A 20,902-nucleotide genomic window follows, 5' to 3' on the forward strand; every position below is an offset into this window, starting at 1 on the left:
TTTCTGCAAAGAGGATTCGTGAAAAAAATCCATTAATTTTTTTATTACTTGATCTGATTGGATCTGATTGTTTGCTTTTTACATGATATACTTGTGCATTTATAAACTGCAATAAGTATAAAATAAATTAATACAGATTAATAAGGAATTTTTAATACTGGTAAGTGCTTGAAATAATTGAGGTAAAATATTTTAAAGTTTCATGCATGATGCATAATGGCTGTTGCAAACTGCTTAGAAAGCCATTGTAGGCTGCAGTATATGACATTATTTATAAATAAGAATACAACTACCAGGTCTCAGACCCGCATGCCTACAGCATGTTAACCTTGTGCCCACCCAAAAAATCAATTCTGGCTACGCCACTGGTAGCAGCACAGAAGACGATAACAGAGCACAGTACAGTGTACACAGGGTAACACAGCACAGATAGAAGAGTGACAGCCAAGCAGGACAACACAGAGGGCGAGGGAGAGGCTCTGCCTTGGGCTGGGAGGGGCTATGGTTCATACTTGCTTGGAAGAAGCAGTTTGAGAAGTTACAGACCAGTGGCCAGTTGAAGGCAGCTGGAAAGTTCACATGCTAAACTGATCCCAAAGAAACTTGAGCTGGTTTATAGTTGACATAATTTCTAGCAGGATTACTCGAAAAGCAATATCGGGATTACATATTTTTCCTGTCTCAGAAATATGAAGGTTCTTACCGTTACAAATGTGCTTCTGGTTGCAGGTAAGAAATTAGAAGCCTGAATTTCTTTTTTATTTGTTTGTGGTCAAAATACAACAGCTCTTTCTAGACTGAAAAACGAAGCGCTTTAAACTTTTAGCTTGTAATACAACCATCACTAATATCTTAATATTTGTGTTCTGTCTTTAACCAGTGGGGAAAAGATTGGATTAAGTATTGGTTTTTTTTAAAATTTGCTTGTGTAGTTTCTTTCATTTTTGTGAGCGGAGCAGCTGTCGGACTTCAGGATGAAGCACTTTCTAAAGACAGCGGCAACTCGGCTCTTCGCAGCAACACAGAGCAGAGGGTTTCCCTGGCAGGGGACTTGATTGTACGTCCACCAGGTAGGGGCTAGTTTTATTTATTTATGGACATTCCCCAAAGTTGGTCTCAGGTGGATTACAGTAAATGGAAATGAGCAGAAGCATATGATTAGCTTACAAGCAATCAGAATGTGCAAATTAGGGTAGCATTGGAATCCAGCATGGATTCTACCCTACAGGAACTTGCTGTCACTGTGCCGCCCTGTCCTCTATAGTTTCAAAGTTTAAAAGATTGTAAGGCTTTCTGAGCATTCAGCAGAAGGTTTGGAAAGCACTGAGATGTACTTTCTGGAAGGATTTAAACTGTAACCTGTGTGTCAGCTGAGTGAACTTGCCAGAAACAGGCAGTGTGTAACTATAGTATCATTCTTCTGTGAATGGGAACAAATTATAGACCATTTTTATTAAAAAAACAAAAAAAGATGAATTAGAACACTGATTTACTTGTGTATTTCATATTTTTGCACTTATTTCATCTAAAAAAATTCTGTTCACTTAGTTTTATAAATAAGCTTGATAGTAGTAAGCCCTCTCTCAGTGAGTGATAGATGGTTCCTCACCTCTGAATTCATCCCAGTTTCTGAAAGACTATTATTGCTAGCATAAAAACATATTTTCTTAGGTAAGAGCCGTTGTATTCGACACAGGAGAAATCAAGTCAATAAGTAAGGAGCATGCCATTCTGTGGGCTTGCCTTGCAGGACATTCATTGGAGCAGGAACAGGATGTATCGCTGCATTGAGTTTAAGGGTTGTAACAAAAGAAGAGGTCTTAATTTTGTTTTCTTTCTACAGTTGCTTTCTCCTATAAGCCACAAGCTGTGATAAGTTCAAACAAAGAGGAAAATGGAAGAAAGAAAAATAGGAAAGGCAAGGGGAAAGGAAGAAAGAGAGACCCCTGTAAGAAAAAGTACAAGGATTTTTGTATTCATGGAGAATGTAAATACATAAACGTTCTGAAAATGCCTTCTTGTATGTAAGTTGTAATCTTATTTCTCTTACTAAGAAATGGGAGGGGGAGGGTGACACCTTGGTGGATATGTTGTGTTTTACAGCCTGATACAAGAGTATTTTCAATGATAATAACACTGAATTTTGCAGATCTGGGCTTTGGATTCCAAGACCAGTAAGAGCTATGAAGTGGTCTGACTTTTAAAATTGTGCATGGGGTTGTGCTGCAGCGCTATATGTAAGATCGTAGATCATATTGCAGTCTGAGCCTGTGGAATGTTTCCAGAGTACAACACTTGGAACAAGGCCAATATTTTTTCTTTCCAGTCAATAACCAATGAAAATGCAAAATTTACTGGCTCAGAGTCTTAAAAGCACACTTTTAGGCCTTGCCCCACCTCATAAATGCTGGATTTATTAAAGGGTGTTGAGCCCTTAGTGAGTACTACATTTATGGTGACTCACATTCCCACAGCCAGGACCGCATGTATGTTACCAGCAGTGGTATTGTTTGTACGTTACTGGCAGCAGCAGTGCATGTTAGTGAGCAATGGCCCTGTGATTTTTAAAGGGGAAGCTATCCCTGAGTTCTGCCCCCTGCCGATGAAGTCTCCTGGTGCCAACATCCTCTCTCCCAAAGCAGATCCCTCATGGATATACGACCTCCCCCATTTCTGCTAATAGCCCAAAAATATTGCTTCTCCCTTGTGTGCTGGCTTTCGTGCCACATCACCCTAGGGCAGAGGTTCTTGCCCTCCTGACCACATGAGACCTGAGCAGGACTGCAGAGAACAGGAAGGAAGGGCTGTAGCAGGAAGCACACACAATTCAATAAGGCAGAGAAGAGTAATTCTGATCCAGTCCCTCTCTCCCGCCTGACCTTACAGTGCTGTTTATTGCTGCAAAGACTGAAGAGAGGAGCTGGAGCAGGGGGGTTTCTCTGCTCATCCTTCCACCCCCACCCCCCCTTCTGCAATCAGCAGCAGTGGAGGACAGGAGGGGGAAGGAAGGGAGTGAGGCTGGAGCCAACAGAACAGCAACCTGCTCCAGCTCCATCATCCTGTTCAGCCCGCACCCTACCTGCTGCCTGGAGTAGAGAGCTCTTCTTTGGGCTGCTGTCTGAAGGGAAGGAACTGAAGACCCAGCAGCTCACTATGCACCCAAGACTTGAGATTCAGCTGATGACGAAAGGGGATGAGGGAGAGCTCCAATCAGGACAGAATAATTTGTGCCAAGGGAAAGAGGGGTGAATGCAGTTACTGAATAGTTTGGGATGCAGTGCATGAAATGAATGTTGGGAGAGGAGAATGCTTGAAGGAGAAGCAATGCAAGAGGGAGTGAATGCTTCAGAGCGTAATGACGTGACAAGGGGTGGGGGGAACAGCACAAGGAGGAGCTTATGCTGTGGGGAAGATGGATGATGGGGATTGGATATTGTTTCCCTCCCCATCTCCTAGAAGTCAGCAATCCAAATTGGACGGTCTGGTGCCTTATTCCTCCCCAAGGTCTATGCTGTCACTTGCTCTGGACCAGGGTTTGGATAGGGGAAATGGAGGGAGGGAGAGAGGGCCAGGATAGAGTACCATATAAGAGCTATATGGAGGGAATGGAGCGGCCATGAGAGAACCTGTGATGGGGGGTCAAGGGGTACAAAAGAATGGGGAAAGGCAGTAGAGGGGTGGGAGAACACTGTATGTGTGCAAGAAAGTTAATGTTGGTCTTGGTAATATAGTAACATAGTAATGATGGCAGAAAAAGACCAAATGGTCCATCCAGTCTGCCCAGTAAGCTTCCCTAGGTAGCAAGTGCCACTCCGTGCAGGCTACCTCCATGTTTCTCTTAAGGGTAGTAACTGCTATTCCATGCAGTTATCCCAAGCTTTATGATCACCCATAAAAAAATGTCTGCTAACAACATTTTTTACTGAGTGAGGAGCTTTCTTGAAAATTCAGACAGTACTACTTGACATGAATTGCTTATGGACTGCTGTAGAAGCAGTCCTGTCCTTTTTCCCTTATGCCTGAGTATCAGTACCCCAGATTGTAGAAGAAGGGGCCCTCAGTTGTTGTCTGAATCCAATTCCCATTTTCCCCTGCTGTCAAAGCAAAGAACATTGTTGTAGTTGCATTAAAAACATCAAGGCTTATTGGTTAAAGGTAGTAATCTCCATGCCTTCTGCTAAGGGTAGTAACCACCACACCAGCAAGTTACTCCCCTGCATGCATTTCTTCATTTCTGTCCTCTATCCTTTAGACATCCACAGTGTTTATCCTATGCCCCTTTGAATTCGTTTACTGTTTTTGTCCTCAACGCCTCTTCCGGAAGGGCATTCCAGGCATCCACCACCCTTTCCGTGAAGAAATATTTCCTGATGTTGCTTCTGAGTCGTCCCCTCTGGAGTTTTATATTGTGACCTCTAGTTCTATTGATTCCAGTGGGAAAGGTTTGAAGTTCATGTTTCATTAAAACCTTTTAAGTATCTGAATGTCTGTATCATATCTCCCCTGCACCTCCTCTCTTCCATGGTATACATATTCAGATCTGTAAGCCTCTCCTCATAGGTCTTCCGATACAGACCCTACACCATTTTGGTCACCCTTTTCTGGACCACCTCCATTCTTCTCTATCCTTTTTGAGATACAGGCTCCAGAACTGAACACAGAACCAGGGGCAGATTGCAGGAAAATAATAGCCTAGGGGATTTTTTCAAAACTGGCCCATGGAGTATCTGACTCCCACATGTACTTTCTCTGTGTGTCAACAGCTCCCTAAAGCATGCTAAGTCAACTCTGGAACCTGGCAGAATTAAGCCCAAATATCTCCAATATAAATTTCATATTTTTCCTAAATAACTAAGAAATAGCGCATACTCTAGACCAGCAGAGAGTAATCAGATCTGTAGACCCCATTCCATCCATTCAAATCGATTAGCATACACACACACATATCCTGGTCTGGCCAAACAAGTAGCTCTTGACCTAGTGAAAATAATGAGACAACCACACTGCCAGCCAGTGTCAGACACACACATGCTCAATCACACAGATTTATAGATTGAGGAAACTTTATTGGAACATATATACTGACACACACAAATACATACACTCTCTTTTTCTCAGACATTTTCTCACAGATACACAGATAAACCCACACACCCAGACACACACACTCCAGTGTTTTCACATTGACTGCATGCCTCATAGTCTGCTGCTTTTAAGGTTCCCCGGGCTTGACTCTGCCTACTTACTCCAGGGGAAAGGGACCAGAGGTGATCCATACTTTTTACCTGGGCTTATAAAAAGAAAAACTTAAACCTTGGCGAGACAATGAAGAGCCACTAACCCAGCTGCTTTCTCTTGTGGAGCTAGTGCAGTCAGGGCTGATGCAGGGGTAATTTATAATAACAGTTTTTACATGAAAGAAAGCATTCAAAGTACAGTCCTCTAAGGTAAAGATATCATGTACAACATGTATATTATTTACATGCACTTCTATGGTACCAACCAGAAAACTCTGCAAAAAAGCCACCTGCAGCCATATAGTATTACAGCTTATTGTACAGGGTGTGCGCTCGGCCTTCAGAACATTTTGAGTAAACTGAATTGTAATATAGTAAACATCCCATACGAAAGCAGCATTAACTGCCAGCACTCCAACAGTAATTACTCTGTCTAGAGCTGTAGTTAGTCTATGGCCTTTTACGCATCAGCCATAGGCGCCATCCACCAGGGGTGCCATCGTGTGAAAACTATCGGCCTTCTCCTCCCTCCCTCTGCCCTGGCAGTAAAGAATAGCGCAGTTTGCAGGGCCGCGAAAACTATCAACCTCCTCTTCCCTCATGCTGCCCGGCAATGAAGAACAGCGCGGCCCACACCTCTGATCCCTCCCCGTCCTGGCAATGAAGAGCTACGCCATAAAAAACATCGATCTCCTCCTCCCCGCCCCAATAGTGCAGAGCAGTGTGGCCCACACTTCCGATCCCCCCGCCCCATCCTGGCAATGAAAAGCAGTGTAGCAGGGCCTCAAGGAGCAGCAATGAAAGAGCAGTGTGGCCTACCCGATGCCAAGAAGTATTGGCCTTCTTCACCATGCTGCAGCACACTTGGAGGCTAGATGAGAGAGAGAGGTATTAGCATGTGTGAATGATTGAGCATGTGAGATCGTGTATAAGCATGTGTGTGTATATTATTGAGCATGTGAGACAGCATATGAGCATATATTATTGAACATGTGAGAGCATATGAGTATGTATGTGTATGATTGAACATATGAGATAGTGTATGAGCATTTGTGTGTATAATTTAGTGTGTATGTGCGAGTGTAAATAATTCAGCAATTGTGAGAGCATATGAACATGCATGAATAATTGAGCATGTGAGAGCATATGAGTGGGCATGATTGACCATGTGAGAGCGTATGAGTGTGTAGTTGAGCATATGAGTGTATGTATAGTTGAGCATGAGAGCATGAACAAGCATGTGTGTATATATACTTGAGCATGCATTAGAGAGGGCATATGTGTGTGTGAATAATTGAACATATGTATGAGTATGTGTGTGTATGATTGAGCATGTGGAAGAGCATATGTATGATTGAGCATATGTTTGATTTGGCAAGTGAGAGAGCACAGAGTGTATGTGTGTGACTGAACACATGAAAGAGACTGAGTATGTGTATATGATAGAGCATGAGAGAGAGCAAGTGAGGGAATGCATATATGTATATAAATTGAGCATTAGAGAGCAAAGAAGCATATGTGTGTATATGATTATGTGAGAGAGAGAGAGTGTGTGTGTGATTGAGCAAGTGTGAGAGAAAGTTTCTATACAACATCCCCCACCCCTCTCCCAGCTAATCCATGACAATCTCAGGTCATCTGGAAATCAAAATTTCCTGGGTATGGACAGCAGAGGATTTTTTTTTCCTTATTAGTTTTAATTATTGGGTGTCCCTGGAGCTGAGGCTCCAGGGAGGAAGACTAAGAACCAATGTCAGGAAGTATTTCTTCACGGAAAGGGTGGTGGATGCCTGGAATGCCCTTCCAGAGGAAGTGGTGAAGTCTAAAACTGTGAACGACTTCAAAGGGGCGTGGGATAAACACTGTGGATCCATCAAGTCTAGAGGGCGTGAATAAAGTGGAGACATTCAAACACTGCACGGAGCGGCAGTAGCCACAGCGGCATTCAAACACTGCACGGAGCGGCAGTAGCCACAGCGGCATTCAAACACTGCACTGAGCGGCAGTAGCCACAGAGGCATTCATGGAGCGGGATGCCAGTGGCCAGTAGTTGGTGTTCCACCTTCACGGAGCGGAAGGATGGAGGGCTGCTATTTCCAAAAAAAAAAAACAAAACAAAAAAATAAAAACAAGGGTGGGTAAGAGTATGGGGCAAGGGGGTGGCCTGCTTGTTGCAGCGGTTGCTACCCCCAATTGAGCTGGATGTCACTTGGATGCAGATTCAAAGCTGCTCTCTAAATTGGGTGGAGGGGAATTAGGGCTGGAGGGTACTGGAAGCCAATAGTAACAGGTGGGAGAGAGAAAAAGGGGAAAAAAATGGATAAAGTGCGTAGCTTGCTGGGCAGACTTGATGGGCCATTTGGTCTTCTTCTGCCGTCATTTCTATGTTTCTATGTTTCTTATTTGGTGTATCAGCTGTTTTGAAGAATTTTATTGTAATTTGGAAATGGATAGAGATATGAGTTTTTAATTATTGGATGTTCTATTTGTAAGTTTTTTAAAATATATATAATTTCTATTAGTATACTTTTATTATGATTTATATTTCTTGATTTTATTGTTTGATGTTTTTATGGGGAATGGTGATATTTCTGCTTTTTTCATAGTTGCACTGTGTACAGAATCTGGTTTGTGGATTCCAATTCAGTTTTTGTCTGCATGCTTCTATTTATATTTTATTGTCTCTCTATTCAGTATTTGGTGAGGTGTTCTGCTAGCATGTAATGTCTGTGCAGGGATCTATAACAACTTGACTTGTTTGGTTTTCCTATAACAGCTTGGCTTACTCTGTTTTCCTAATTGGAGGTGTAGTGGTGTTTTAGGGCTTGATGTAATATTTGTAGGGTTGCCCTTTCATAGATAGCTTCTTACTTTTTGAGAGCCTGCAGATAGTGTTGTTTTGATATGTGAGATTTAGTATATTGTAAATGTAATTCACTTACTCATGGCTTTCTGAGGGCCAAGCCTCACACCTATGCCAGCTCCTTAGCTTGTCGCAGGTCACATCCTCCCTCTGACTCTATCCTCTCCTGTGCAAGATTTTAAAGGAATTAATGTTTTATCTGTACCCTGCTACAATCATTGGAATGGCAGGTAACACATATTTTTTAATTAATAAATACACCTAACACATGCTACCATAGGCTAATACCATATGGGTTCCAAGTGTCTGTTTTGCAGGGTTTTCTGGTTGGTACCACAGCAATGCATGTAAATATACATATTCTTGTAAGTTTTTTGTTTTTTTTTACCTAAGAATGTCTTTTTCATGTACAATTAGTATTATAAATGCATAATTATTAATTGTGTGTGGGGAAGGCGTAATCAGGAGAGTGGTAATACCTAGTAGTTTGATTGGGAGCCCATGATTTCACTTGCTGTCTCTCATGCTCTTATCATATACACATACACAGTTTCTTTCATGTGTTCAGTCACACACATACACCCCATAATTTAAAATAAAAAAAAAGTAAAAAATCTCTATCTCTCCATACCATTAAATAAATAAATAAATACCTGGCATCTTTTAATTTCCCAGAGATTGTTGTGGATTGGGTGAAGGGGGCCACACAATCTTTACCTTCACTCTCTTTCTCATATACATTAAGGCTCTCTCTATGTCTCATACACACACGCAGGCTCTCTCTATTTCTCATACACACACACAGGCTCGCTCTCTCTTCACACGTAATTGCTCTCATGCACATATGCAGGCTCTCTCATACACACATGCAGGCTCTCACTCACTCATACACACATGCAGCTGCTCTCTTTCTTATGCACACATGCAGGTGTTCACTTTCATGTATATATTCAGGCTCTCTCTTTCTTACACACATATATGCAGGCTCTCTCTCTTTCATGCACACATATATGCAGGCTCTCTCTCTCATAAGCATTGTCAAGTTAAGTGTAAAACAATGATAAGACAGGTGAAGAGAGAATTTGAAATGAAGTTGGCCATAGAGGCAAAAACTCATAATAAAAACTTTTTTAAATATATCCAAAGCAAGAAACCTGTGAGGGAGTCGGTTGGACCATTAGATGACAGAGGGGTTAAAGGGACTCTTAGGGAAGATAAGGCCAATGCAGAAAGACTAAATGAATTCTTTGCCTCCGTGTTTACTAATGAGGATGTTGGGGAGATACCAGTTCCGGAGATGGTTTTCAGGGGTGATGACTCAGACGAACTGAACGAAATCACTGTGAACCTGGAAGATGTAGTAGGCCAGATTGACAAATTAAGAGTAGCAAATCACCTGGACAGGATGGTATGCATCCTAGGGTTCTGAAGGAACTAAAAAATGAAATTTCTGATCTATTAGTTAAAATTTGTAACCTATCATTAAAATCATCCATTGTACCTGAAGACTGGAGGGTGGCCAATGTAACCCCAATATTTAAAAAAGGCTCCAGGGGCGATCCGGGTAATTATAGACCAGTGAGCCTGACTTCAGTGCCGGGAAAAATAGTGGAAACTATTCTCAAGATCAAAATTGTAGAGCATATAGAAAGACATGATTTAATGGGACACAATCAACATGGATTTACCCAAGAGAAGTCTTGCCTAACAAATCTGCTTCATTTTTTTGAAGGGGTTAATAAACATGTGGATAAAGGTGAACTGGTAGATGTAGTGTATTTGGATTTTCAGAAGGCGTTTGACAAAGTCCCTCATGAGAGGCTTCTACGAAAACTAAAAAGTCATGGGATAGGAGGCGATGTCCTTTCGTGGATTACAAACTGGTTAAAAGACAGGAAACAGAGAGTAGGATTAAATGGTCAATATTCTCAGTGGAAACGGGGTAAATAGTGGAGTACCTCAGGGATCTGTATTGGGACCGGTGCTTTTCAATATATATATAAATGATCTGGAAAGGAATATGACGAGTGAGGTTATCAAATTTGCGGATGATACAAAATTATTCAGAGTAGTTAAATCACAGGCAGACTGTGATACATTACAGGTGGACCTTGCAAGACTGGAAGATTGGGCATCCAAATGGCAGATGAAATTTAATGTGGACAAGTGCAAGGTGTTGCACATAGGGAAAAATAACCCTTGCTGTAGTTACACGATGTTAGGTTTCATATTAGGAGCTACCACCCAGGAAAAAGATCTAGGCATCATAGTGGATAATACTTTAAAATCGTTGTCTCAGTGTGCTGCAGCAGTCAAAAAAGCAAATAGAATGTTAGGAATTATTAGGAAGGGAATGGTTAATAGAACGGAAAATGTCATCATGCCTCTGTATCACTCCATGGTGAGACCGCACCTTGAATACTGTGTACAATTCTGGTCGCCGCATCTCAAAAAAGATATAGTTGCGATGGAGAAGGTACAGAGAAGGGCAACCAAAATGATAAAGGGGATGGAACAGCTCCCCTATGAGGAAAGGCTGAAGAGGTTAGGGCTGTTCAGCTTGGAGAAGAGAAGGCTGAGGGGGGATATGATAGAGGTCTTTAAGATCATGAGAGGTCTTGAACGAGTAGATGTGACTCGGTTATTTACACTTTCGAATAATAGAAGGACTAGGGGGCATTCCATGAAGTTAGCAAGTAACACATTTAAGACTAATCGGAGAAAATTCTTTTTCACTCAACGCACAATAAAGCTCTGGAATTTGTTGCCAGAGAAGGTAGTTAGTGCAGTTAGTGTAGCTGGGTTCAAAAAAGGTTTGGATAAGTTCTTGGAGGAGAAGTCCATTAATGGCTATTAATCAATTATATTTAGGGAATAGCCACTGCTATTAATTGCATCAGTAGCATGGGTTCTTCTTAGTGTTTGGGTAATTGCCAGGTTCTTGTGGCCTGGTTTTTGGCCTCTGTTGGAAACAGGATGCTGGGCTTGATGGACCCTTGGTCTGTCCCAGCATGGCAATTTCTTATGTTCTTATGCACACACACACACATACTTCTAGTTTTTTCTGGGCCTTGGCTGCACACGCTCTGCTCCTTATTTACTAAATTTTGTGAAGGAGATGTCTAAATTGGTTCCCTTCCAATTGCAGACTGAACAAGATGACAGGCATCAAATGATGGAGCTGTTACAATTCCTGGATGCTCCCAAGGAAATAACCTCCATCCCTATCCACCAGGTTCTTCTGGATCTCCTCAAAAAGAACTGGGAACATCCTGGCTCTGTGGCTCCAGTCCACAGGAAAGCTGACACCACCTATCTCGTTCAGTCAGCTCCAGGCTTTCGCAAATCTCAATTGGATCACCAATCTGTGGTTGTCGAATCTGTCCAGAAAAGAGCAAGGAGATCAAAACCTCACTCTTCTTCCCCCCAGGCAAGGAACAGAAATTTCTAGATGCCATTGGTTACCGTGTCTTCCAGGGATCAATGCTCATCTCCAGAATTGCCTCTTATCAGCTCTATATGACCCAATGTAATAGGGTCTTATTTAAGCAGATACAAGACAACAGACTCCCTGCCTCAGCAATTTCAAGAGCAACTCCAAACCCTAGTAAACAAGGGTTTTGAGGCAGGGAAGCATGAGATCAGATCATCTTATGATATCTTTGACACTGCTACCAGGGTATCTGCAGCTGCTATCTCGGCAAGACGATGGACCTGGCTCAAGTCTTCCGACCTTCGCCCTGAAGTACAAGACAGATTATCCGACCTGCCTTGTGTAGGAGATAATCTGTTTGGCGAGCAGATTCAACGGACAGTGGTGGAAATCAAGGATCATCATGAGACCCTAAGACAGTTCTCTCTGATGCCTTCTGAGTACTCTTCAAAACAGCCCTTCCGGAAGGACTCTTAAGAAAGTCATTCTTCCGCCTGAAGAAGTCCTACCCGCCACCAACTAGAACCCGTTCTACGAGACCGTTTCAAAAAGCCCAGCCTTGTCAGACACGAAAACAAAAACCACAAGCAGCTCCTCAGCCGGGCCCTGCTTCCAGTTTTTGACTCCTGCATAGAGAGCAGCAGCCTGCTTCCATTGCCCCACATACCAGTGGGAGGTCAATTGTGCCATTTCAACAACAAGTGGCATTCAATCACCTCAGATCAGTGGGTCCTAGCGATAATTGCTCAAGGTTATCATCTGAACTTTCTCTCCATTCCACTGGACTCCCCACCTCTACCGACGTGGAGAACATCTGATCACTCCATTCTTCTGGAACAGGAGGTCTCCCTCCTCCTCCAGTCCAAGGCAATAGAACCAGTGCCCTACTCCCAGCATGGCCTAGGGTTCTATTCCCGGTACTTTCTAATCCCTAAAAAATCGGGAGGCGTTCGTCCAATTCTGAATCTACGTGCCCTCAACAAGTACCTCCAGCGAGAGAAGTTCAAAATGGTAACCTTGGGCTCTCTTCTTCCTCTTCTACAAAGAGGAGACTGGCTCTGCTTTCTAGACCTCCAGGACGCATACATTCATATTGCGATAATTCCATCTCATCGCAAATACCTGATGTTTCTAGTAAGCTCCAAGCACTATCAGTACCGAGTGCTTCCATTCGGCCTCGCGTCTGCCCCACGAATCTTCACAAAATGCCTCGTCGTAGTTGCAGCCTTCCTCAGGACTCAAGGTGTTCACGTCTACCCCTATCTAGATGATTGGTTAATCAGGGCTCCCACTCAGCAAGCTGCTCTGTCGGCCCTGCATCTTACTTTACACACACTAATTTCACTCTGATTTCTCGTCAACTTCGACAAATCCTACTTAGTTCCATCTCAAACCTTATCGTTCATTGGGGCAGATTTGGACACCTTGCAGGCAAAGGCTTTTCTGCCTCGACAGCAAGCTCTCACTCTCGTGTCTCTTGCACACCAGCTGCAGTCTCAGCACTCTACAACTGCACACCACTTTTTCATCCTCCTAGGACGCATGGCGTCCTCAGTTCAGGTTACCCCAATGGCCCGCTTGGCCATGAGAGTCATGCAGTGGACTCCATGGTCACAATGGACTCAATCCATTCAGCCCCTGTTGACCATTGTCCACCTAACCGATTCACTCCGTCAGTCTCTTGCCTGGTGGAGAAATCAGGTCAATCTCCTCCAAGGCTTGCTGTTCCAGGCTCCAAACCCTCAAATAACTCTCACCACCAATGCTTCCAACCTCGGATGGGGAGCCCACGTGGCCGACCTGCAGACACAAGGATCTTGGTCTCCAGAGGAAGCCAAACACCAAATAAATTTCCTGGAGCTGTGAGCAATCAGATATGCTCTCAGGGTATTTCAGGATCGCCTCTCCAATCGAGTCATCCTGATCCAGTCGGACAGCCAGGTGGCCATGTGGTACATCAACAAACAGGGACGGATGGGCTCCTACCTTCTGTGTCAGAAAGCTGCACAGATATGGGCGGAGGCCCTCTCCCACTCGATGTACCTCAGGGCTACCTACTTGCCAGGAGTGGACAATGTGTTGGCAGACAAGCTCAGTCGCACCTTTCAACTGCACGAGTGGTCTCTCAACCCCTCAGTAGCGAACTCGATCTTCCACCAATGGGGTTATCCTCAAATAGACCTCTTTGTGTCACCTCAAAATCGCAAAGTAGACAACTTCTGCTCTCTCACTCGCAGCCAACACTATCAGCCAAGAGACACGTTCTCCCTATCACGGGCAACCGGTCTCTTATAAGCATTCCCTCCATTTCCACTTCTCTCGAAGACTCTCGTGAAGTTACGTCAGGACAAGGGAACTATGATCCTGATAGCACCCCACTGGCCGCAACAAGTGTGGTTTCCAATACTTCAGGATCTCTCCATTCGCAGGCACATTCCCTTGGGAAAGGACCCGCTTCTAATCACTCAAAATGACGGGTGCCTCTGCCATCCCAATCTTCAAGCCTTGTCCCTGATGGCATGGATGTTGAAAGGTTAATCCTTCAGCCACTTAACCTTTCTGAACCAGTTTCCCGTGTCCTGATTGCTTCACGGAAGCCTTCCACGAGAAAATTGTATTCTTACAAATGAACCAGGTTTACGTCATGGTGCTCTTCTCAGTCCTTTGACCTCTTTACCTGTCCAATCACGAACTTTCTGGACTATCTCTGGCACTTGTCAGAGGCAGGTCGAAAAACTTCCTCCATCAGGATTCATGTCAGTGCGGTAGCCGCCTTCCATAAAGGAGTCGGATGTTCCAATATCAGTACAACCCTTTGTTACACGTTTTTTGAAGGGCTTGCTTCAACTCAAGCCTCCTCTGTGTCCTCCGGCCCCTTCATGGGACCTCAACCTAGTTTTGGGTCGGCTCATGAAACCACTATTGGAGCCTCTTCAATCCTGTGACCTTCGATATCTCACATGGAAAGTGAATTTCCTTTTGGCAATCACTTCAGCTCGCAGAGTTAGTGAATTACAGGCTCTAGTTACCTACCCTCCTTACACTAAACTTCTGCAGGACCGGGCAGTACTCCGCACTCACCCTAAATTCTTACCTAAGGTAGTTTCAGAGTTTCATCTCAATCAATCCATCATACTATCTACCTTTTTTCCCAGGCCCCATTCCAATCCAGGAAAGCAGGCTCTGCATACCCTTGACCGCAAACGGGCTCTAGCTTCTACCTAGACCGTACAGCTGCCACAGGAAAAGCACTCAATTGTTTGTTTCTTTCCATCCTATCAAATTGGGGCAGCCTATGGGTAAACAGACTCTCTCCTCCTGGTTGGCGGACTGCATATCCTTTTGCTATCAGCAAGCGGGCTTCAAGACCGTGTTAAAGCACACTCTGTGAGGGCCATGGCGACTTCAGTAGCACACCTACGCTCGGTGCCGCTTCCTGACATTTGCAGGGCTGCCACCTGGAGTTCTCTCCATACTTTTACAGCCCACTATTGCTTGGACAAAGCCGGAAGACAAGATTCCATCTTCGGCCAGTCTGTCTTGCGCAACCTATTTACAAAGTGACGTACCAACACCCTTCCGCCTGCCCGGTGGGGTTCAGGATGCCCTCAGCCAAATTTCATCCCAGGCCTAGTGCCTTGCACGCCTGAGTACATTTGGTGCATACTCGGACATCCTCAGCTCGGTATTCACCCATATCTGAGGACTACCATCTTGGTTGTCCTGTGAGAAAACAAATATTGCCCTATTGTAAACCATTATGATGGTAAATAACTTAATGACGGTGTATAAAAACTCTTAAATAAATACCTGTAACAGGCGTTCTCACAGGACAGCAGGATATTAGTCCTCACGAAACCCGCCCGCCGCCCCGCAGTGTTGGGTTCATAACATTTTCTTATTTTATTTTCGGCACTACCTGTAACTTTTTAACAAGACTGAAGGGGGACCCCTGCTGGCTGCAGGGTTAGTGCCATTCTGGGCATGCCCAGAGGGGCCAGTCAAAGTTCTGGAAACTTTGACAGAATTGTTCCGTGATTGGGCTCCATCCTGTGATGTCACCCATATGTGAAGCCTAACATTCTGCTGTCCTGTGATAACACCTGTTACAGGTAAGCAACATTTGCTATACTATAACCCCAAGATCCCTCTCTTGGTCCATGCACATCAGTCTTTCACCCCCCATCACATAAAGCTCTTTTGGATTACTGCACCCCAGATGCATAACTCTGCACTTCTTGGTATTGAATCCCAGCTGCCAAATCTTCGACCACAGTTCAAGATTTCTTAAATCACTTTTCATTCTCTCTGCTCCTTCAGGCTTGTCCACTTTATTGCAGATCTTAGTATCATCCGCAAATAGACAAATTTTACCTTAAGAACATAAATTGCCATGCTGCGTCAGACCAAGGGTCCATCAAGCCAAGCATCCTGTTTCCAACAGAGGCCAAACCAGGCCACAAGAACCTCGCAATTACCCAAACACCAAGAAAATCCCATGCTACTGATGCAATGAATAGCAGTGGCTATTCCCCAAGTAAACTTGATTAATAGCAGTTAATGGACTTCGCCTCCAAGAACTTATCCAAACCTTTTTTGAACCCAGCTATACTAACTGAACTAACCACTCCCTCTGGCAACAGATTCCAGAGCTTAACTGTGCGTTGAGTGAAAAAGAATTCTCTCCGATTAGTCTTAAATGTGCTACTTGCTAACTTCATGGAATGCCTCCTAGTCCTTCTATTATCCGAAAGTGTAAATAACCGATTCACATCTGCTTGTTCAAGACCTCTCATGATCTTAAAGACCTCTATCATATCCCACCTCAGCCATCTCTTCTCCAAGCTGAACAGGCTTAACCTCTTCAGCCTTTCCTCATAGGGGAGCTGTTTCATCCCCTTTATCATTTTGATTGCTCTTCCCTGTACCTTCTCCATCGCAACTATATCTTTTTTGAGATGCAGCGACCAGAATTGTACACAGTATTCAAGGTGCGGTTTCACCATGGAGCGATACAGAGGCATTATGACATTTTCCGTATTTATTAACCACTCCCTTCCTAATAATTCCTAACATTCTGTTTGCTTTTTTGACTGCTGCAGCACACTGAGCCAATGATTTTAAAGTATTATCCACTATGATGCCTAGATCTTTCTCCTGGGTGGTAGTTCCTTATATGGAACCTAACATTGTGTAACTATAGCAAGGGTTATTTTTCCCTATATGCAACACCTTGCACTTGTCCACATTAAATTTCATCTGCCATTTGGATGCCCAATCTTCCAGTCTTGCAAGGTCCTCCTGTAATTTATTACAAAAAAAAATGAGGCCTTGCACACACCCCTCAGACACCATACCGACTAAAACCCTCCTTGCAATCCCTAGCATCATCGCCAAACCCATTGCAAATATTATTAACAGCTCCATCTCTCTTGGTATAGTCCCCCGGAAGCTTAAACATGCCATTATTAAACCTATCTTTAAAAAACCTTCGCTGAACCCCTTAGACCTTTCCAACTTTCACCCAATTTCTAATCTGCCATTTATTGCTAAAATCCTTGAAAAGGCTATCAATCGACAGCTATCCGATTACCTGGTTGAATATGACATACTCTCACATTCGCAATATGGCTTCCGGCGACACCACAGTACGGAAACCCTACTTATTACCATGTCTGACTACATGCTCAAAAGCCTTGACACAGGCACTTCTCATCTCCTGATCCTCCTGGACATTTCTGCCGCCTTTGACATTGTCAGTCATAATATAATGATCCAACGCCTTTCAGATATTGGCATTACAGATACTGCTCTTCAATGGTTCCAATCATACCTGCAAGACAGGCAATACAGTGTACAAATGGGCAACTGCACCTCCAAAACCATTCCACTGCCACATGGTGTCCCCCAAGGATCCTCCCTTTCCTCCACCCTGTTTAACATATACCTCCTCCCTCTATGCAACCTTTTAACCAATCTAGGCCTCCCGCACTTCATCTACGCTGATGATGTGCTTCTCATACCTGTTAAAGACACTCTTCAAAAAGCCATTGAAACCTTGAATTCCACTTTATCAGTTATCAATGCTCTCCTGACAAGCAACTATTTGGCATTCAACACGGCCAAAACCGAGCTATTATACATTTCTCCGCAAAGTATTCACCCCCCACTACTACCAGGATGCAACCCAGAATACAACGTTGCTTTCAACCAACAGGTTTGCAGTCTTGGCATCACTATTGACTGCCACCTGTCATTGAAAAAACACATCAACAACACTCTCAAAGCCTGCTATTTCAAACTGCACTCTCTCAAAAAAATTAAACCCCTTCTGCACCTTAATGATTTTCGCACCATCCTACAAGCATTCATTCTATCCAAAATCGATTACTGCAATGCTCTACTACTAGGTTTACCCAAAAGTATGTTGCTGCCGCACCAGCTTCTACAAAACGCTGCTGCACGTATTCTTACTAACACACATAAAAGCGACCACATCACCCCTGTTCTTAAAAACTTACATTGGTTACCTGTCGCCGAAAGAATATCTTATAAAGCTCTCACACTGATCCATAAGGCCCTCCATAACCAAGACATGCACTGGTTCTCTGATCACCTCATCTTTCACAATTCAATTAGACCAATAAAGCAACAGCACAGGGCTACTCTTGTTATTCCCTCACCTAAGCAATATAAACTTGCTTCCACCAAAGCTCGGGTACTATCCTTAGCTGGACCCGTCCTTTGGAACAAACTCCCTCCCTTCCTACGCCAGGAACCCTGCCCAAAAAAATTTAAACACAATCTAAAAACCTGCCTCTTTAAGCAAGCATTTGCTTAGCAGCTTTCCCTCTGCATCTTGCCATTTGTAATTCAATTCTCATATTATTATTTAACCACGCACTTCTCCTGTAAATAGCTCCTTCCTTTTTTCAGCTGATGCCCTTTGTAAGTTAAGTGATGATTCTCTCCTGTTAGTAATTATTTGTTTTGTTCCATTTTGCATATTGGTTCCAATTTGTCTCTGTAAAGCTCGGTTAGCTATAATTTTGTTTAATGTAAACCGATGAGATGTTCCCAACGTTCATCGGTATATAAAATCTTCTAAATAAATAAATAATAAATCACAAATCCTGCATGAGACTAAATACAAAATTGAATCTTTATGGGTAGAAATCCCTTGTGTGTCAGGGAAGACTACAGTGATAGGGGTATACTACTGTCCACCTGGTCAAGATGGTGAGATGGACAGTGAAATGCTAAGAGAAATTAGGGAAGCTAACCAAATTGGTAGTGCAGTAATAATGGGAGACTTCAATTACCCCAATATAGACTGGGTAAATGTATCATCGGGTCACGCTAGAGAGATAACGTTCCTGGATGGAATAAATGATAGCTTTATGGAGCAATTGGTTCAGGAACCGACGAGAGAGGGAGCAATTTTAGATCTAATTCTCAGTGGAGCACAGGACTTGGTGAGAGAGGTAACGGTGGTGGGGCCGCTTGGCAATAGTGATCATAATATGATCAAATTTGATTTAATGACTGGAAAAGGAACAGTGTGCAAATCCAAGGCTCTCGTGCTATACTTTCAAAAGGGAAACTTTGATAAAATGAGAAAAATTGTTAGAAAAAAACTGAAAGGAGCAGCTACAAAAGTAAAAAATGTCCAAGAGGCGTGGTCATTGTTAAAAAATACCATTCTAGAAGCAGAGTCCAGATGTATTCCACACATTAAGAAAGGTGGAAAGAAGGCAAAACGATTACTGGTATGGTTAAAAGGGGAGGTGAAAGAAGCTATTTTAGCCAAAAAATCTTCATTCAAAAATTGGAAAAATAGGATAATGCATATGTGTTGGCAAGTTAAATGTAAGACATTGATAAGACAGTCTAAGTGTGAATTTGAAAAGAAGTTGGCCATAGAGGCAAAAACTCACAGTAAAAACTTTTAAAAATATATCTGAAGCAGAAAGCCTGTGAGGGAGTCAGTTGGACCATTAGATTATCGAGGGGTTAAAGGAGCACTTAGAGAAGATAAGGCCATCGCGGAAAGATTAAATGATTTCTTTACTTCGGTGTTTACTGAAGAGGATGTTGGGGAGGTACCCGTACTGGAGAAGGTTTTCATGGGTAATGATTCAGCTGGACTGAATCAAATCATGTTGAAGCTAGATGATGTGGTAGGCCTGATTGACAAACTGAAGAGTAGTAAATCACCTGGACCGGATGGTATACACCCCAGGGTCCAGAAGGAACTCAAAAATGAAATTTCAGACCTATTAGTAAAAATTTGTAACCAATCATTAAAATCATCCATTGTACCTGAAGACTGGAGGATAGCTAATGTAACCCCAATATTTAAAAAGGGCTCCAAGGGTGATCCGGGAAATTACAGACCGGTTAGCCTGACTTCAGTGCCAGGAAAAATAGTGGAAAGTGTTCTAAACATCAAAATCACAGAACATATAGAAAGACATGGTTTAATGTAACAAAGTCAGCATGGCTTTACCCAAGGCAAGTCTTGCCTCACAAATCTGCTTCACTTTTTTGAAGGAGTTAATAAACATGTGGATAAAGGTGAACTGGTAGATGTAGTGTACTTGGATTTTCAGAAGACGTTTGACAAAGTTCCTCATGAGAGGCTTCTAGGAAAAGTAAAAAGTAATGGGATAGGTGGCGATGTCCTTTTGTGGATTACAAACTGGCTAAAAGACAGGAAACGGAGAGTAGGATTAAATGGACAATTTTTTTAGTGGAAGGGAGTGGGCAGTGGAATGTCTCAGGGGATCTGTATTGGGACCCTTACTTTTCAATATATTTATAAATGATCTGGAAAGAAATACGACGAGCGAGGTAATCAAATTTGCAGATGATACAAAATTGTTCAGAGTAGTTAAATCACAAGCAGATTGTGATAAATTGCAGGAAGACCTTGTGAGACTGGAAAATTGGGCATCCAAATGGCAGATGAAATTTAATGTGGATAAGTGCAAGGTGATGCTTATAGGGAAAAATAACCCTTGCTATAGTTACACAATGTTAGGTTCCATATTAGGTGCTACCACCCAAGAAAGAGATCTAGGCGTCATAGTGGATAATACATTGAAATCGTCGGTTCAGTGTGCTGCGGCAGTCAAGAAAGCAAACAGAATGTTGGGAATTATTAGAAAGGGAATGGTGAATAAAACGGAAAATGTCATAATGCCTCTGTATCGCTCCATGGTGAGACCGCACCTTGAATACTGTGTACAATTCTGGTTGCCGCATCTCAAAAAAGATATAGTTCCGATGGAGAAGGTACGGAGAAGGGCTACCAAAATGATAAGGGAAATGGAACAGCTCCCCTATGAGGAAAGACTAAAGAGGTTA

At 43.1% G+C, this 20,902-nt stretch overlaps 1 protein-coding gene across 2 annotated transcripts in view; it reads left to right on the plus strand.

Moving 5' to 3' along the window:
• Positions 1-533: 533 nt before the first annotated feature.
• The window catches only part of HBEGF (heparin binding EGF like growth factor), a 250,850-nt gene continuing 230,481 nt past the window's right edge, over positions 534-20,902 (plus strand). For both annotated transcript variants that reach the window (XR_003853434.1, XM_029583844.1), the window contains exons 1-3: positions 534-729; positions 933-1,070; positions 1,844-2,024. Coding sequence is in view for 1 of the 2 variants with exons in the window: in XM_029583844.1 (XP_029439704.1) it covers positions 690-729; positions 933-1,070; positions 1,844-2,024 (359 nt within the window). In the remaining variant the exon portion in view is untranslated. The remainder of the gene's footprint in view (positions 730-932; positions 1,071-1,843; positions 2,025-20,902) is intronic.

Source organism: Rhinatrema bivittatum, chromosome 18, assembly GCF_901001135.1.
Source record: "Rhinatrema bivittatum chromosome 18, aRhiBiv1.1, whole genome shotgun sequence".
Lineage (NCBI taxonomy): Eukaryota > Metazoa > Chordata > Amphibia > Gymnophiona > Rhinatrematidae > Rhinatrema > Rhinatrema bivittatum.